The sequence below is a fragment of the Fopius arisanus genome, unplaced genomic scaffold (genome assembly GCF_000806365.1).
Source record: "Fopius arisanus strain USDA-PBARC FA_bdor unplaced genomic scaffold, ASM80636v1 scaffold00044, whole genome shotgun sequence".
In the NCBI taxonomy this organism is placed as follows: domain Eukaryota; kingdom Metazoa; phylum Arthropoda; class Insecta; order Hymenoptera; family Braconidae; genus Fopius; species Fopius arisanus.
The window spans coordinates 941,346-955,854 of record NW_011887783.1 but is presented as its reverse complement, the minus strand read 5'-3'; the positions used below and the strand labels follow the sequence as shown (position 1 = coordinate 955,854).

The following is a 14,509-nucleotide window of genomic DNA, read 5'->3' as shown; positions in this document are numbered from 1 at the left end:
TTGAATTGATAACATCTTCAGTTTAGTACTCCAGAAACTATTGAATCCACTTGTTGTCTCAGTATTTCAAGGTCCCAGAATTGTCTCCACCAAAATTTTTCATTCTACCCTGCCCCAACGATATGCCAATGCAAATCCAAAAATGAAATCCAATAAAATCCCCGGGAATAAATATAAAAACTATCAGATACTTTTATTGCATGTCATTCTTGATATTAAACATAAGTTATTCGGACGTCGCCAAACCCGGAAAACGTATTGTTGTGTGAAATAAAATTTTATGTCCCAGTCGTGCGATTAGTTGGACTATATATTGCAAAAGTTTCAAGGAGTTTCCAGAAGATTAAAAAATTTTTCAAGTCATACACCAATGCGCAATGTATTTGTTACTAAAATATGTCCTTATAATTTCAAGTGTGATGCTACAAGGTACCCTAAGTTATTATTATTAACAACAATAAAATAATTAGTATGACTATCTTACGTATTCCACATATACCCTCATCGGTTTAATATTATTATTATTAAACAAATTATTTTAATATTTTTCTGGAATAGAAGTCGAAATGCTGCCATTCGTAGAAGAAGCGCCTCCTAATTTGATCGATGATCTTTTGAGTGCCCCAGATGGTGCCAGCAAGGCTCAAACTTATAATAGCGCGGGTAAATCGATCGATCGAACGAAATAATCAATACATCGGAATTTGCTATAAAAAATTGATACACGTCGATTTGTTTTCTCGTTTCTTTTTTTCAGTTTCAAATGCGCTGAACAGAATGGACCGATCGGTGAAGCCGTGTGACGATTTCTACAGATTTGCCTGCGGTAAATGGTTGAAGGACACGGTGATCCCTGAAGATCTAGTGGACGTGAACAGCTTCAGTATTCTTACTGACAAAATTCAGGAGCAGCTGAAGACCACTTTGGAGCAGCCCAGTCCTTCATCGGAGCTCAGAACCTTCAAGCTGGCCAAGAATTTGTACAAATCATGCATGAATATTCGTAAGTCTTCGGGAAGAGAAAAATTCGGTGAATGGATTCGATACCGATCTTTGATAAAATTTATTTGATATCTTGAATAGGCTTCAATCAATAGTTGAAGATGAAGAACAGATCAAAGATGAATTTTAGAATAAACATGAAAAACATGATAAACAGGAGAGCATGTCGTTGAGACGTTTTTGAATTTATCAGATCGATCGATTGATTGATTTATATATTTTATTGGATTTGGAGATTGGATGCCTCCCGGACACATCCTATATAAAAAAAAAAAATTTATGGCTTTCAGCGGCTATTGAAGAGCAAGGTTTGAAGCGAGTCCTCGGTGACCTGAAGAAACTCGGGGGATGGCCAGTGCTGGAGGGTAACTCCTGGAATGAACAAGGTTTCGAGTGGACCCAAGCAACTTACAAACTCCGGCAGCTCGGGTACCCCTTCAATTTCTTCTTCCGTCTGTCCGTCTCGCCGGATATGAAAAACAGCAAGAACCGACTCCTCCATGTACGTTGATGTGAAATCAATTGAAAGTTGATGTTGCGAATGTACCTTGTACTTTTCAGTTGGACGGACCTGTCCTGAGAATTGGAGGGCATGATTACATGCAGGAATACCACAGCTTGATGGTGAACATCGCAGTATTGCTTGGAGCTAAACGAGATGTGGCTGAGGAGCAGCTACACGATGCAGCCAAACTCGAGATTGAATTGTCTCAGGTAATTGTCGAAATTAAACCAAATTGGAGATGAAAAATATCACCCCTGACCAATCCTATGATTAGATAGCAGAGGAGCCTGAACTCGGGAGTTCCTACAACCCAATGTTGATTACCCAACTGTCCGAGATGTACCCCAGCATCCCCTGGAAGGATTACATCAGCCACATGCTGCCGCCTGGCACCAGCGTGAGAGACGATCATGTGGTGATCGTGCAGGCACCAGGATACATCAGGCAGTTCGTCGACTTGATGAAGCTGACACCAAAGAAGACCCAAGCCAACTACATAATGTGGACAGCCGTGGAATCTGTAATTAATTATCTGAATCACGATGCAAGAGCACGACATCTTGAGTGGCTGACAGTGATTGAGGGCAGGACAGGAATGGGAGATCGGTGGAAAGAATGCATGGAGATTGTCTCGACGCAGCTTCCTGTGAGCGTTGGTGCACTCTACGTTCGAAGGAACTTCAACAAGGAGTCCAAGAGGAGTGCAATGGAGCTAGTCGACAATATCAAAAAGCAGTTCATCGAGATGCTGCAGAGTGTCGACTGGATGGACCCCAAGACCAAGGCGAATGCCATGCAGAAGGCCACCTCCATGCACACCAATGTAGGATATCCCGACGAACTTCTTGATGATCGTAAACTGGAGGAGTATCACAAGGGGCTGGAGTTCGATGGCAATGACTTTCTGGACGGAATCCTGAAGATTGCTATTTTTGATGCCAATCGCCAGTTTGGGGGACTGAATAAACCGATCGACGACACCTGGGCGATTCACAACGCTGCTGAGGCCAATGCTGGATATTACGTCAGCATCAACACTATTAGTGAGTTATCGAGCAAAGAGAAACTGGGGAAATCCGAATTAATTATTATGATTAACCGTTTCAGGCATTCCTGCTGGAATTCTTCAGGGCATAGCATTCGGAAGTGATCGCCCCAAGTACATGAATTACGGTGCCATCGGGAGTGTCATTGGCCACGAGATCACTCACGGATTTGATCATCAAGGTCGAAAATTTGATAAAGAGGGGAGTCTAGTTGATTGGTGGGAACCTGCCACTCTGCAAAAATATAATGCTAAAGCTCAATGCATCATCGATCAGTACGGAGGGTACACAGCCAAAGAAGTTGGGATGAAGGTAACAATTCATTGGAATTGATCATCGAAGGGAGGAAAATTGCGATTGAGGAAAATTCTCACAGGGAATCCAATAGTGAATTCGTATTTTTTTTTTAGATCGATGGGAAAAGAACTCAGGGAGAGAATATAGCGGATAATGGGGGTTTTAAGGCGGCGTACAGAGCTTACAAGGACTGGTCTGCACGAAATGGCCAGGAGCAGGTGCCCTCGGGGGTCCAGTTTACCCCCAATCAAATGCTCTGGATAAGTACAGCTCAATTCTGGTGTACATCTTATCGACCTGAGATACTCAAGTCAGATATCTCCAGTGGAGTTCATAGTCCTGCGGAATTTCGTATTTTAGGAGCGCTCTCCAATATTCCGGAGTTCTCCCAGGACTTTAAATGTCCTGCGGGATCCACCATGAATCCTCAGAAAAAATGTACTGTCTGGTGATTTCTGTATTTCACCAAAAAATAAACCTCATTTCATAAGACTTATAATAATTGACGATGTAATTTATTTATTGGACATGCGATTACGCTCATGCTTATTACAGATTTATAAAAAAGAGAAAAATGTCGTGACATTCGATCAGAAATAATACCAGAAATTCATTCAGGGAACAAATATTTTTCTCCGAGGCGAAAGCTATGGTGAAACCTCATAGCTGATGTCAATACATGACAGATCATCGGAGGTAAAGGTTTAGTCCCCACTTCGGAGCACTAGAATTTTGCTAATGTGTCAGTTGTGCCAGTCGCGCACGTGATTTGACTCGGAGAGGACGTATCTCTCATTCCCGCGCACTTTAAACTCAAATCAATCCCAGGAATATCACCGTAACCGAATAAATTTCCTAAAACGATTAAAAATCGAATGGAAAATAAAAATGATAAACCGTCAATTCCACCGGATGAGGAGAAATCCGTGATAGAGTCGGTTTTCGTCTCAACACCGACTTTCACTGTTTAATCGGTCGCCCGGGGGAACCTCCTCCGTTTAGTTTCCATTCTTTCGAATGTGATGCAACATCATTCACGCTCCGATTTTCCGCGTTCAGTTTTATTTCTACACGTTTTATTTCTGAACTGTTGAATCAGCTAAATATCTGGACAGGTGCATTGGACTTTAATTCGTGGAAATCAAAACCTGCTGATCAATACTGAAGGTAATGGCGACTGTTTAGCTGCACAGGTGCTTTTTATTACTTTTTTTTTTCAATGTCAAGGCTTCTTGACTTTTCATCGATTAGCAGTTAAAATTACTGGTGTTCTGGGGCTTTTCGTGGTTGAATATTTTCCTGGAGAATTGTTTTTATTTCGAGGGAAATCAATAAGGAATTGCAGGGACGAATCGTCGGGCCCTGCCCGCGATTTCTCAGGGGCGGCATCAAGGGTTGTAATTTGTAAATAAAAAGACTAGAATGTTGTGAAAAAAAAAGAGAATAAATAAAAATTTTGGGGCTTCAATTTTTGAGAAAGGGAAAATTCGAGATGTATTTTTCCATTTTTTATTTATTCGTGATTTTTTCGTGAGTGATTGTTTCGACATTTTTATTGAATCAATTTCTTTGATTGAATTGATCAATTGATGAATATTCAGGCTGTCGCTTCCGGGGATTACAAACCATTTGATCCATCAATTGAGTGAAAGTTTACACGGAATTAAAACACGTGATTGAAATCACATGTTTATCCATTGCCGTCATGCGTGTCTCAGACTGTCCGATAATCCTCAATTTTCGTAGCGATGAGGAAGAAATTCTTGCCGCGAATTAACAACACCGATAGATCCATAATTTCAAAAAGACTGCGTCAGACATGCGTCCTTTTTTTTTATTATCAATGAAAAAAGTGAATCACGGGGTCATTACAATGATAGTGGCGTACACATTACAAACATCAACGTCAATCGACAACTCGATGAGAAAAAAGGACAAACGAGTGAATTTACTGAGTCACAGACAATCTCTGGGTATTTGATATCAAACCACTACCTGGGGATCCTTCATTACATTTCTCATTTGCCATAAATAGACGGAATGCTTACCTGATCACTGATGTTACTATTTTTACTTCGTGACGACAAATTAGCAGTTTTGGTGGCAATTCATTTTTTTTTCCACTGACCACGAGAATTTTAATGATGTGACACTCATCAGGTGATAACTCCGCATGAGCAATGGAAAAATCAAGGTTGTCAGTGAAAAATAAATATTTTTTTTGTCTGGACTCGTCCTTGTACTCAAATACCAAATAGATAATTACTCATATCCTCGCGGAATCATTAATCAAATGCAAAAAATTGATATAAAAAGTGTCAATTAATGACCTCCGAAGGTAATAAACAGTGTTCGGGTAATTCACCAGAAACTAGGACAATTGCGAATGAAAAAATTGAATGTCTTCACTCGTTAAATTTTAAAAGGTACTCGAAATAACAGAGCACGTTAACCGATAATTACATAACTATCGACTGGCTTTCTATTCGCATACGAGTTTTGAAATGACGTAAGTAACGCACATATGTACAACCAATGAGAGCCCATGGTGTACCTCGAATACCGGTAATAGAGGGTATTTGTCGTTTATTTTTTGCATTGACTCACAGGTCGATTTCATTCACAACTCGTTACGCTTTACTTGAGTGATTTATTAGGTACTTGCACTCCCTTCCCAGGAGTTGATAACTTGAGGGGATCACCGGATATGGAAACGATCAAGACATTTTAAATTATTTGACACCATTGGGACCAATTTCTCTGAGAGATTACCACACAATTACCGATCAATATATTCGTATGAAAATATATTATTCATTATGTATTTATTACGCGTACATATTTTACAGTTATGAATGTTATCTTTTGACATAAAAAAAGGTGATAAAAAATGTTACAAAAGATCTGAGGTTTGTTAATGATTTGGCACAATATTATGTTTTATTTAGTTTCTTTATTTTTTTAGATTAAACAAGACCAATTACAAATTATCTGGATGTACATTTTTTTTTCTTTTTATCGTGGCACTTCTGGTTAATTCGAGATAATAATTGTAAATATTTTTATTACTCGTTGAACCGGTGTTTACTTCGGTCTGACTGCGAGGATAATTGAAGGTAATTCTCGTGTCATTCCGGAGATATCATTTGATGTCATGACAGATCAGGTGATGGGTAAATGTCTCATCTATTTTTAGGAACTTGAGGAGGATGTCTCGCTATTTCGGACATTTCTGGAATACTCAAAACCCCAAGACATTATTTATTTTTTATTGGTGAACCGGTTTTATCAGACTGATAAAACGAATTTGTCGTAGGTCACACACTTTTACTTCCTGCGCAGTAAAATTCCTTCTCGAATTTTCTTCTGCAATTAATTGATCCAGTGCTGATTGGGGAAATCATGATTAAATACTTGGATTATCTCTCATGATTAGTATTTGGTGGAAAAATAATTTCAAGGTGACAGAAAATTGAGTCGCTCACAGATCGCATGTGTTTTCTTATTTGACCCGTTCAACCTCCAGTATCTTTACTGATATAAAATTAATAAATATTCAGTGACATTTTTTATTGGTATATCGACGCGATGTTTCTTATCGCTGAGTTTTTCGTCGTTAAAACCGCAAGGCTTTCGCATCGTGACGATTCGACCCTGAGTCTTATCGAATCTTCTAGAGATTTCATTCAATTTTTTTATTTCAAAGAGGAATATTGTCTAGTCCTTTGAAATAAAAAATTTTCACTATTCTCAATAAACATCAGATTACATTATCTTCACTGTCATTCCCTATTTTGATTCACCATTGAATTTTGTCCAGTCATATACAATTTCATTGTTTTATTAAAAAAATATAATATATTATTAAAAAAACAAGTGAAGAATTTTTAAACCCGTCATTTAATTGATTCAGATGATTTTATTTTTGAGGTATCGTGAAATAATTTTTTGCCTGATGAACATTATATTATTTCAGGTATTTGAATCCTATCGGGATGAATAAATAATGGAAATGTTCAGCGATAATTCTGGTGAAATATTGATGGCATAGAGATGGAAAAAAATCAATCGACAATGTCAACATCGGAGCCAGCACCGACTGCACCTCCACCCTCACCAACAGCACTACCACCATCCTATGAGGAAGCCATTGCCCAGTCGATGGGGATGACAAACTCATCGATCAATGTCACATCGTATCCACAGGCCATTCCCCGGGTAGCCGTCCCCACTCCCTGTAAGTGTTTTCTATCAATTCAATATTTAAACTTTACGCTTTGTTACAAATCTCTTTTTTCACAGGGGGACTTTCCAATTTACCTGTCACTTCCACGTCAATAATATCTCATTCATTTTTTTGTCAATAATAATTGATCAATATTTATTCATTCAACAAGTCGATTGGCAAACGATTGAATGTCCCCCCTGAAAAACATCCAGATGAACGGTACCAAAGAATTGTTAAATAGCAATTAAATAAATATGAAATGTGACGAAAAAATGTTTCATATGCGAATTAATTAATTAATTAATTATTTAAAATACAGCGCCGACTGGTGAATAGCATATTCAGAAAAGAATGACTTCGTGATAATCATTATTTGTAAATCTATCTTCCAATCGTTATTTTTTAATTTAAAGTTAATTTTATCACTTTCCAGAATTTTAATTTCACTTTTGGAGATGATAATAGTGAAAGAATTAATTGATCCGAATGAGAAATTTAATCACAAATTACCCTTTTGAAAGCCTTCACAATAAAAATAGTCTGCCGACATGGGCAAGTGAAGAACAACACTCTCCCCCTGAACATCCTGCAACAAATCATCATTCGATTTTCCAGAATCGTAAAACCCCCTTCATTAATTTTGATTTACGATCTTGTTTCACAATCCTGAGTTTATCATCGAGCATTAGCATCGATTCACCTGATCTAATACACGAGACTCCTCGCCCATAAAACAACTTCATTATGTCCCCTCAACGCTGCGATTAACATTAAAAAAATAAATAACACTTGGAAAAATCCACTTGACGCATGCTGTATGAATGGCTGTTATCGTCGTCAAAAATCGGTGACAGTTGGATGACGTATCGAATTGGAGATAGGACGAGTTATCTCCATTCAACTGATATTGAACTCTTCGCCTTCGTCAGCGATACCAGACAGCTCGCGTAATTTTTTTTTCCTCTTATTTATCGGCGTGCGTAATCAAGCGCTTGAACATGGGGACTGCACTTGATTTTTAATTAACAAATACAATTTTAAACGGTCCCACATATGTAACGGATTTTTCATGTTCATAATCATGAGGAATAATTTTTTTTTGCCAATAGTCTTCACTGAGTGAAATTAATTTTCAGTTGTTCAACCCACGGTGCATATGCCCAGACCACAAACCGATGCAACGGATGCATACGATCCACCGTATACTGCACCTCCGTCTTATCCAATAACTTCGGAGGTGCGGGTGGTCCGGGGCCCTGGGTCCTACGCCCTGGGACCTGGGCCTGTGAAGATGCAGTGCCCATTGTGCATGGCTGACATCAAAACCTCCACGGTATCAGATCATCAACCCATGGCACATGTCTGCTGTCTCATTCTCTGTGTTCTTGGGTAATTCTCAGGCTTAACATGCACTTCCTGTTTTTTTTTCTAAAAAAAAATTGTTAACACGGTAAAGCTGCGGAAAATTCATTCACCTTATTTTTAATTATTCCAGATGTTGTCTGTGTTCGTGTCTCCCTTACTGTATGAGTGCCTTCATGTCAGTTCATCACTTCTGCCCCAGGTGCAAAATGTGCATCGGTACCTGGAAAGGCTTCGAGCCCTCAAGAAGACTCATGGCGGTCAGAGTTTAATACTCTAGAACTGAACTCACGCAGGTGGATCAATAACGATTTTGTAATCAATGTCTTCGTGAGTCGCATTTAAGTGACAGCTGTTGACAGCAACACCTAATTTTTCGTCTCCAGATTATTTCTATTATTTTTTCAAAAGACTACTTGTTATTAGCTTTTTTTATTACTGATTTATCAAGTTTGTTGGGGGTTACTTTGAGATTCTTCGTCATCTAGAACGAAGTCTTCCCGATAGCCATCTCGAGGCGTTATATTACCTCCAGATGAAGCTAAAAATTGTTACGAGAGATTATCAAATCGTATCGAATATTAAATGTGTAAATCATAATACCTGTTCCATAGATGATCCATGAAAATGTATGAATGAATATATGTTAAATATAATAAATACACATTAGGAATATATTTTCAATGAAAAAATTTGACGTCACTTTATTCCCTTACAAGATAAAATTGCATTGATAACTAATTGCAACAATCGATTGAATTACCTTTAAGACTTAACGACTCTCGCTTTTATATAAAGTCAAAAATTCCTTAGATACAGATCAACGAGCAAAATACTGCAGAGATTACGCGAATATTCAGTTTTATCGTGGGATTTAGCACTAGGCGTCGGGCTGCATTAGATTCTTGAATAAGTTTGGGTTGTGGGGGAGGAATTGCTGCCTCAACACCGATGAGAATTTAGTGTCGATGGGTTTCGTTGTGTCGTAGAGAGCTGGAGCATCACAGAGAATGGCAAATGTGCCGGCTATTGATGCTATCGCGAAGATCCAGAGGAAAAGACGATCTAGAACCATTGCAACAAATCCCCAGTCTTGATCCTCCTGAAATGGAAAACCGTCCAAATCTTCAATAAAAATAACTTCAATTTCATTTTATACGACCGATAAAATTCATTACTCTGTCTTTAGTGCTTTAATTTATGAGAGTACTTGCCGCGTTGAATTCGTCCTGCCGTTGGATATGATGTTGAATAAACATGACATTATGCAGCGCCTTCTCGAGCTCGAAGGGATATTTTTTCTTTGGAGCTACATCGCTCATGGATTCATCGAGTCCTGACATGACGGTGGGCAGTCCATTATAAGCGCTCATTCCCTGTTCCAAGCTGTTCAGAAATCTGTTGGTCGCTGATGTCTGATGAAGTCCATTGCACCCTATCAACAGAATTTAATAAAAAATAATATATAACATAGAAAAATTATGAAATTGTTGAAAATGAAAATAGAAAATAGAAAATGTTTTTTTTTTCAACTCGATGCGTGCATTTTTTTCTTGGAATGTGTAATTTCATTAAAAGAAATGTTTTCAATAATTTATCGAAAAAACAATTTAATTTTTTGAAGTCACCTGGCCGATGCCTGACGGACTCTGGTGAACTCATCACCGAAGGCGAGCGCATGGCCGCCGATATGGCGTCCTCGAATTTCGTCTTCTTCCCCGGTTTACCCCTGCCATATATTTTATGAGCGGCGAGATCATTGAGCAAATCATCAGGCACTCGCATCAGCAACAGCTTCGGCAATCTCCGTATGAATATCTTCCTGATCCAGGGTGCCATCTTGTGGGTGCTTGGCTTGCGGTAATGAACGTTCAATATTATGATGGTCACAACAACCGATAGCCCGACCAATACCATCGTAAACAAGAGATATTTCCCGAGGAGGGGTAATGCTAATGAAGTCGAGGGTATGATCTCGGATATGAGAAGGAAGAACATGGTTTGGGAGAGAAGGATATTGATGCAGAGGGCGATTTTCTCCCCGGAGTCGGCTGGCAAGTAGAATGCCAAGATCGACAGCCACGAGATGCTGACGCAGGGAACTATGAGATTCACCGTGTAGAAGAGGGTTTTTCGACGGAGGGAGATGTTGAAGAAGATATCAGGATAGGGCTGCAGGCAACACGGGTAAAATTTTTCGTGACGCTCTGCTGGGACGCCCAAGATATCCCATTCAACACTCGGGTAGTACTCACGAAGATCTATACCAACGTCCACTTTATTCCCGCCTTCCTGGTTGATGTGCTTCAGATCGATCTGAAGGAATCGACAGGATCAGTTCACCAGTTAATTAAGATATTAAGGTATCAACTCTGCTCTACCTGAAATCCGTCGTACGTCCAAGAGCCGAACTTCATGAAGCAAGTCTGCTGGTCAAATGGAAAGTACCGGACATCGATCTCGCATGAAGATTTGAAGATGGCTGGAGGCGCCCAAACCACTCGTCCATTGTGATGTAGGATAGCCTTTGTCATCGTTGTTATTCCGTATTCACCGTCCGCACTTGGTGAGTCATAGCATAATTAAAGTAATCTAGTTACAAACCAGCGCTTCAGAACTTTATGGATTTTCCAGGGTAATTGAGATTTAACTCACTTGTTGTAGAGAACAATGTCGGGGAGCCATATGTGCTCGCTGGGGACGTAAAGTTCGGTTACTCCACCGTATTCTGAGGGATCCCAGCGGAACTTGTGGTCCTCCCATTCCTGAAATCATCAAGATATTACACTGAGAGATTGTTCCTGGTGCTTTCGAGAGGGCGTGGTGTGACCGTCATGAGATTTTATGAAAGCCAACGAAAAGGATCTTCATAAGATTTGTTGGGGATTATTTAACCGGTTTTGCTCCTTCCAAAAATCCCATGACAATCAATCAACCTGGTAACAGCATCCTCACATGGTCCAGCCAGACGTTAGTTGTCAGGATCTGATCCTTCAGGTTCTGAAAAAAAGAGAGACTTCATTCGCGGGTTCAGCGATTAAATCATATAATGGACTTACAAGATCGATGAGTTGTGAGAGCCTCAGTCCCAACTTGACGACAACAATATCCGTGTTATTGGACACCGGCCTAATGAGTCTATTATAATTCGACAGGAGATCATCATAGAGTCTCTTCGCGTCGGGGTTTCCCCAGCAAGTGCTGACAATCCCCAACAGAATAAATAATTCCATTTTCATTGTTACAGCTGCTTATGCTCACAATCAATTGACCAACAATACTCCTCTGATTGAGCCAGATGCACAACTTGCACTAGTTATTCTCCAAGTGGTTTATCCTCACCACAAATTACAGAGCGTTTGATTGTTTCCACTCATAAAAATTCCATCTGTCATTGAAATCGCTTTGCATTTAAAGTGCTGTCTGCTGAAGGATCGGTTGGTCCTGTTGTGATCTCCACTCGTCGGTACTTGAACCAGTTGTCCCAGACCTGTTGCTTGATCACGATCTGTTGAGAATTATCTGCTTGACATTATAAAAATCACAATGAATTTCACTCATCGTTGGTACAATTAATTATTTATTGGATCACTTTCACGCAACTGTCTGAAAGAGTTTCATTCGGCTCTGTTCTGGACAGATTCAATAGTCATTCCGTGTCTTAGTCTAGGTTCCTGATGATTCCATTAAAATTGAGGAGATTTTTCATCGCGTCGGGGATAAAGCGCAGAGATATACAAGCGGAAGTGACATGGACTGCTCGGTCGATGGACCACTGCTGACGGTGGGTGAGGGTAACGCGCCAGTCATCTAGACATCCCCTAGAGTAGGGGAATGATCGATACAGACATGCGTATTATTGATATAATGTTTTGTTTGCAAGCGCAGGCTCCGATCGTTGGTCCAGGAGACGCGTCGTCTCGGGTTACGATATTTTTACTGTTTCATATATTCTCCTATTTTTTTTGTTAACCATGCACTGTTGACCTCTGCAAAAAATTTGTTTGTGGATACAGAATAATTTTTCTTCGTACAACTTTTTGAATTTTGACAATTCTCGCGGTTATGAACAATCGCCATTAAATACCTTCAATCGAAAATTCGTGGAATTCAATTTTCAAACGCAAATAAAAAATTGAAAATAAATTATTTATACAGCTATCGATATATCTTGAATTTAGGGGGTGGTAAAACGTCCCAATTGATCGGGAAAGCCGGGAAAATTTGGAAATTCAATTATCTAAAGTAAATTTTGCATGTCTGGTGGATCTAGAGACACGATAGGACGGGGCGGGGGAGGGAAATGAATTATTTTGGGGGCGACAAAGGGGGTGGGAAGGTGAGAGAGGATTTGTCTGACCGCACGTTCTGGGGTAACTACCCTCCAATAAATATAATACACTCGAAGAAAATGCGCACGCACGTTCTTCATTGGATTTTTTTTTTCAACCCCTAAATTGTGTGGGAATATTACCATTTTTCCTAGCGTATGCCGTTTTTTCAGTGCCGTGTAATACCCGTGGGTTTCTTCAACGTGAACTCACAGGTGAAAACACCAGTGCCTGACGCTAATGCTTCAGGATTCCACTTTCCTACAGCTACCCCGTAAAGCAGATGAAATTTACAACTTTTCGTTGAGTGCAAACTGGAAAATTATCATTTGTATTTTGCCGAATGTTTTTTTTTCCATGTCGTCACCCAGTTTCAGAAATTAAAATAGAGAGATGCGAGGGTGTCGGTTGGAATGAGCACAACGTAGAGCTGCCACGAGTAAACAGTGGGATAATTTGAGGGAGAATGGAGAATTATAAAAATTAACAGGGCAGACGTTTTTCATGCGAGTATTTTTTTTTCAGCGGTTCGAGTGTGAAAACAGATTTATCTCGCATGAAAAAATATATCTATTGATTTTATTTCAATAAGCCCTTGAATTTTTTAATTCAGGAAAGAAAAGTACGGCTGAGACGTCACCGGGGAATTCCTCCGAAGACCATCGCAGTGATTATTGTCCCGGTGGGACTGACAGACTGGAGTGATATGTCGCTGCAATAGTCATCAACAGCAACAACAAGGTTTAATGAGATTTGAGCTTATCTTACGCGAGGAAATGGAGACGGCAGAATGACTCGAGTTTTCCCAACCCCATGTACTCACCAGGTTTATGCATTTGCGCCCCTGCGGTACGTCGACCCCGCCCTTCGTCGACTTCACTTCACGCGACGTCTCATAATAATATTCGTAATAATGTCGCATAATTATTCTATTCCAGTTGTAATGAAATAATCATCGCTCACCCCCTGCTCTACATTTTTGTGAACAGATTGTCAGGAAATTTATCATTTACCCCGCGAAAAATAAATAGGGGATTTCGAGATACTCGGAAATGCATGAGCTTTCATACAAACTTGAAATATTTTAAGCCCCCGAAATGTTTCAGGTGCATTTTGGCAAGCGATTCCCAAATGCAGCAGATGGCAGAGTTAAAGGGAAAAAGGTGGATATGGTCTCGTGGGTGTCGTATCTCTCGTTCCACCGCGTCGTCAGTCACCAGGATCATCCACTCGAGAGTTCGTCGAGAGCGATATTTTTGGTAAATACTGAGAAAGCAAGTGACGCCACTTCCGGTGCCCCAAGGTGAATGAAGAGTGACAAAGTGGAAAATTCGAGTTTGATGTGCAATATCAATCTATCCTGAAAGTGGAGACAGCAGGAATGTTTGGATTGGATTGTTTGGATCTGGTGGATGATGCGTTATCGCTAACCGCGACATCGAACCCGAACCAACGACTCCAGTCAGACATACTTGTCTGGAATGCTAACTATAACGAAGCATTCTAGGAATTTCGTTTTCGGACACACCGTGCCTCGGGCAACGTCGAATATTTCGACTCTCTGCTGCTGATATTCCGAACATATACATTCCATTCGTATAAATATACCGAGTTGTATAGACATGCCGTTCAATTTTCCCCTCGTGAGAAATTATTGCCGTATTTCCCTTGTATTTGAAATTCCCAGCCATGCCCGAGCGCTCGCACACCGAAAATGTCACGGTGTCGGATGAATTAT

At 39.9% G+C, this 14,509-nt stretch overlaps 3 protein-coding genes across 3 annotated transcripts; 2 read left to right on the top strand and 1 right to left on the bottom strand.

Moving 5' to 3' along the window:
* The first annotated feature begins 341 nt into the window (after window positions 1-341).
* LOC105267135 (phosphate-regulating neutral endopeptidase) lies at window positions 342-3,338 on the top strand. Its single transcript, XM_011305782.1, has 8 exons — window positions 342-429; window positions 559-663; window positions 758-1,003; window positions 1,293-1,504; window positions 1,564-1,716; window positions 1,782-2,550; window positions 2,615-2,865; window positions 2,964-3,338. Exons 1-8 carry the CDS (start codon window positions 378-380, stop codon window positions 3,300-3,302), a joined length of 2,127 nt encoding a protein of 708 aa, XP_011304084.1. The 5' UTR covers window positions 342-377; the 3' UTR covers window positions 3,303-3,338.
* A 271-nt stretch (window positions 3,339-3,609) lies between these two features.
* LOC105267134 (lipopolysaccharide-induced tumor necrosis factor-alpha factor homolog) lies at window positions 3,610-9,117 on the top strand. The gene is made up of 4 exons (XM_011305781.1): window positions 3,610-4,017; window positions 6,827-7,087; window positions 8,215-8,467; window positions 8,574-9,117. The coding sequence occupies exons 2-4, from the start codon at window positions 6,904-6,906 to the stop codon at window positions 8,710-8,712; spliced, it is 576 nt and encodes a 191-aa protein (XP_011304083.1). The 5' UTR covers window positions 3,610-4,017; window positions 6,827-6,903; the 3' UTR covers window positions 8,713-9,117.
* Window positions 9,118-9,121: 4 nt separating this feature from the next.
* nAChRalpha2 (nicotinic acetylcholine receptor alpha2) lies at window positions 9,122-12,201 on the bottom strand. The gene is made up of 7 exons (XM_011305780.1): window positions 11,500-12,201; window positions 11,396-11,440; window positions 11,096-11,205; window positions 10,822-11,002; window positions 10,069-10,756; window positions 9,655-9,875; window positions 9,122-9,542 (listed from the first exon to the last, which is right to left on the bottom strand). Exons 1-7 carry the CDS (start codon window positions 11,677-11,679, stop codon window positions 9,321-9,323), a joined length of 1,647 nt encoding a protein of 548 aa, XP_011304082.1. The 5' UTR covers window positions 11,680-12,201; the 3' UTR covers window positions 9,122-9,320.
* Window positions 12,202-14,509: the final 2,308 nt, after the last annotated feature.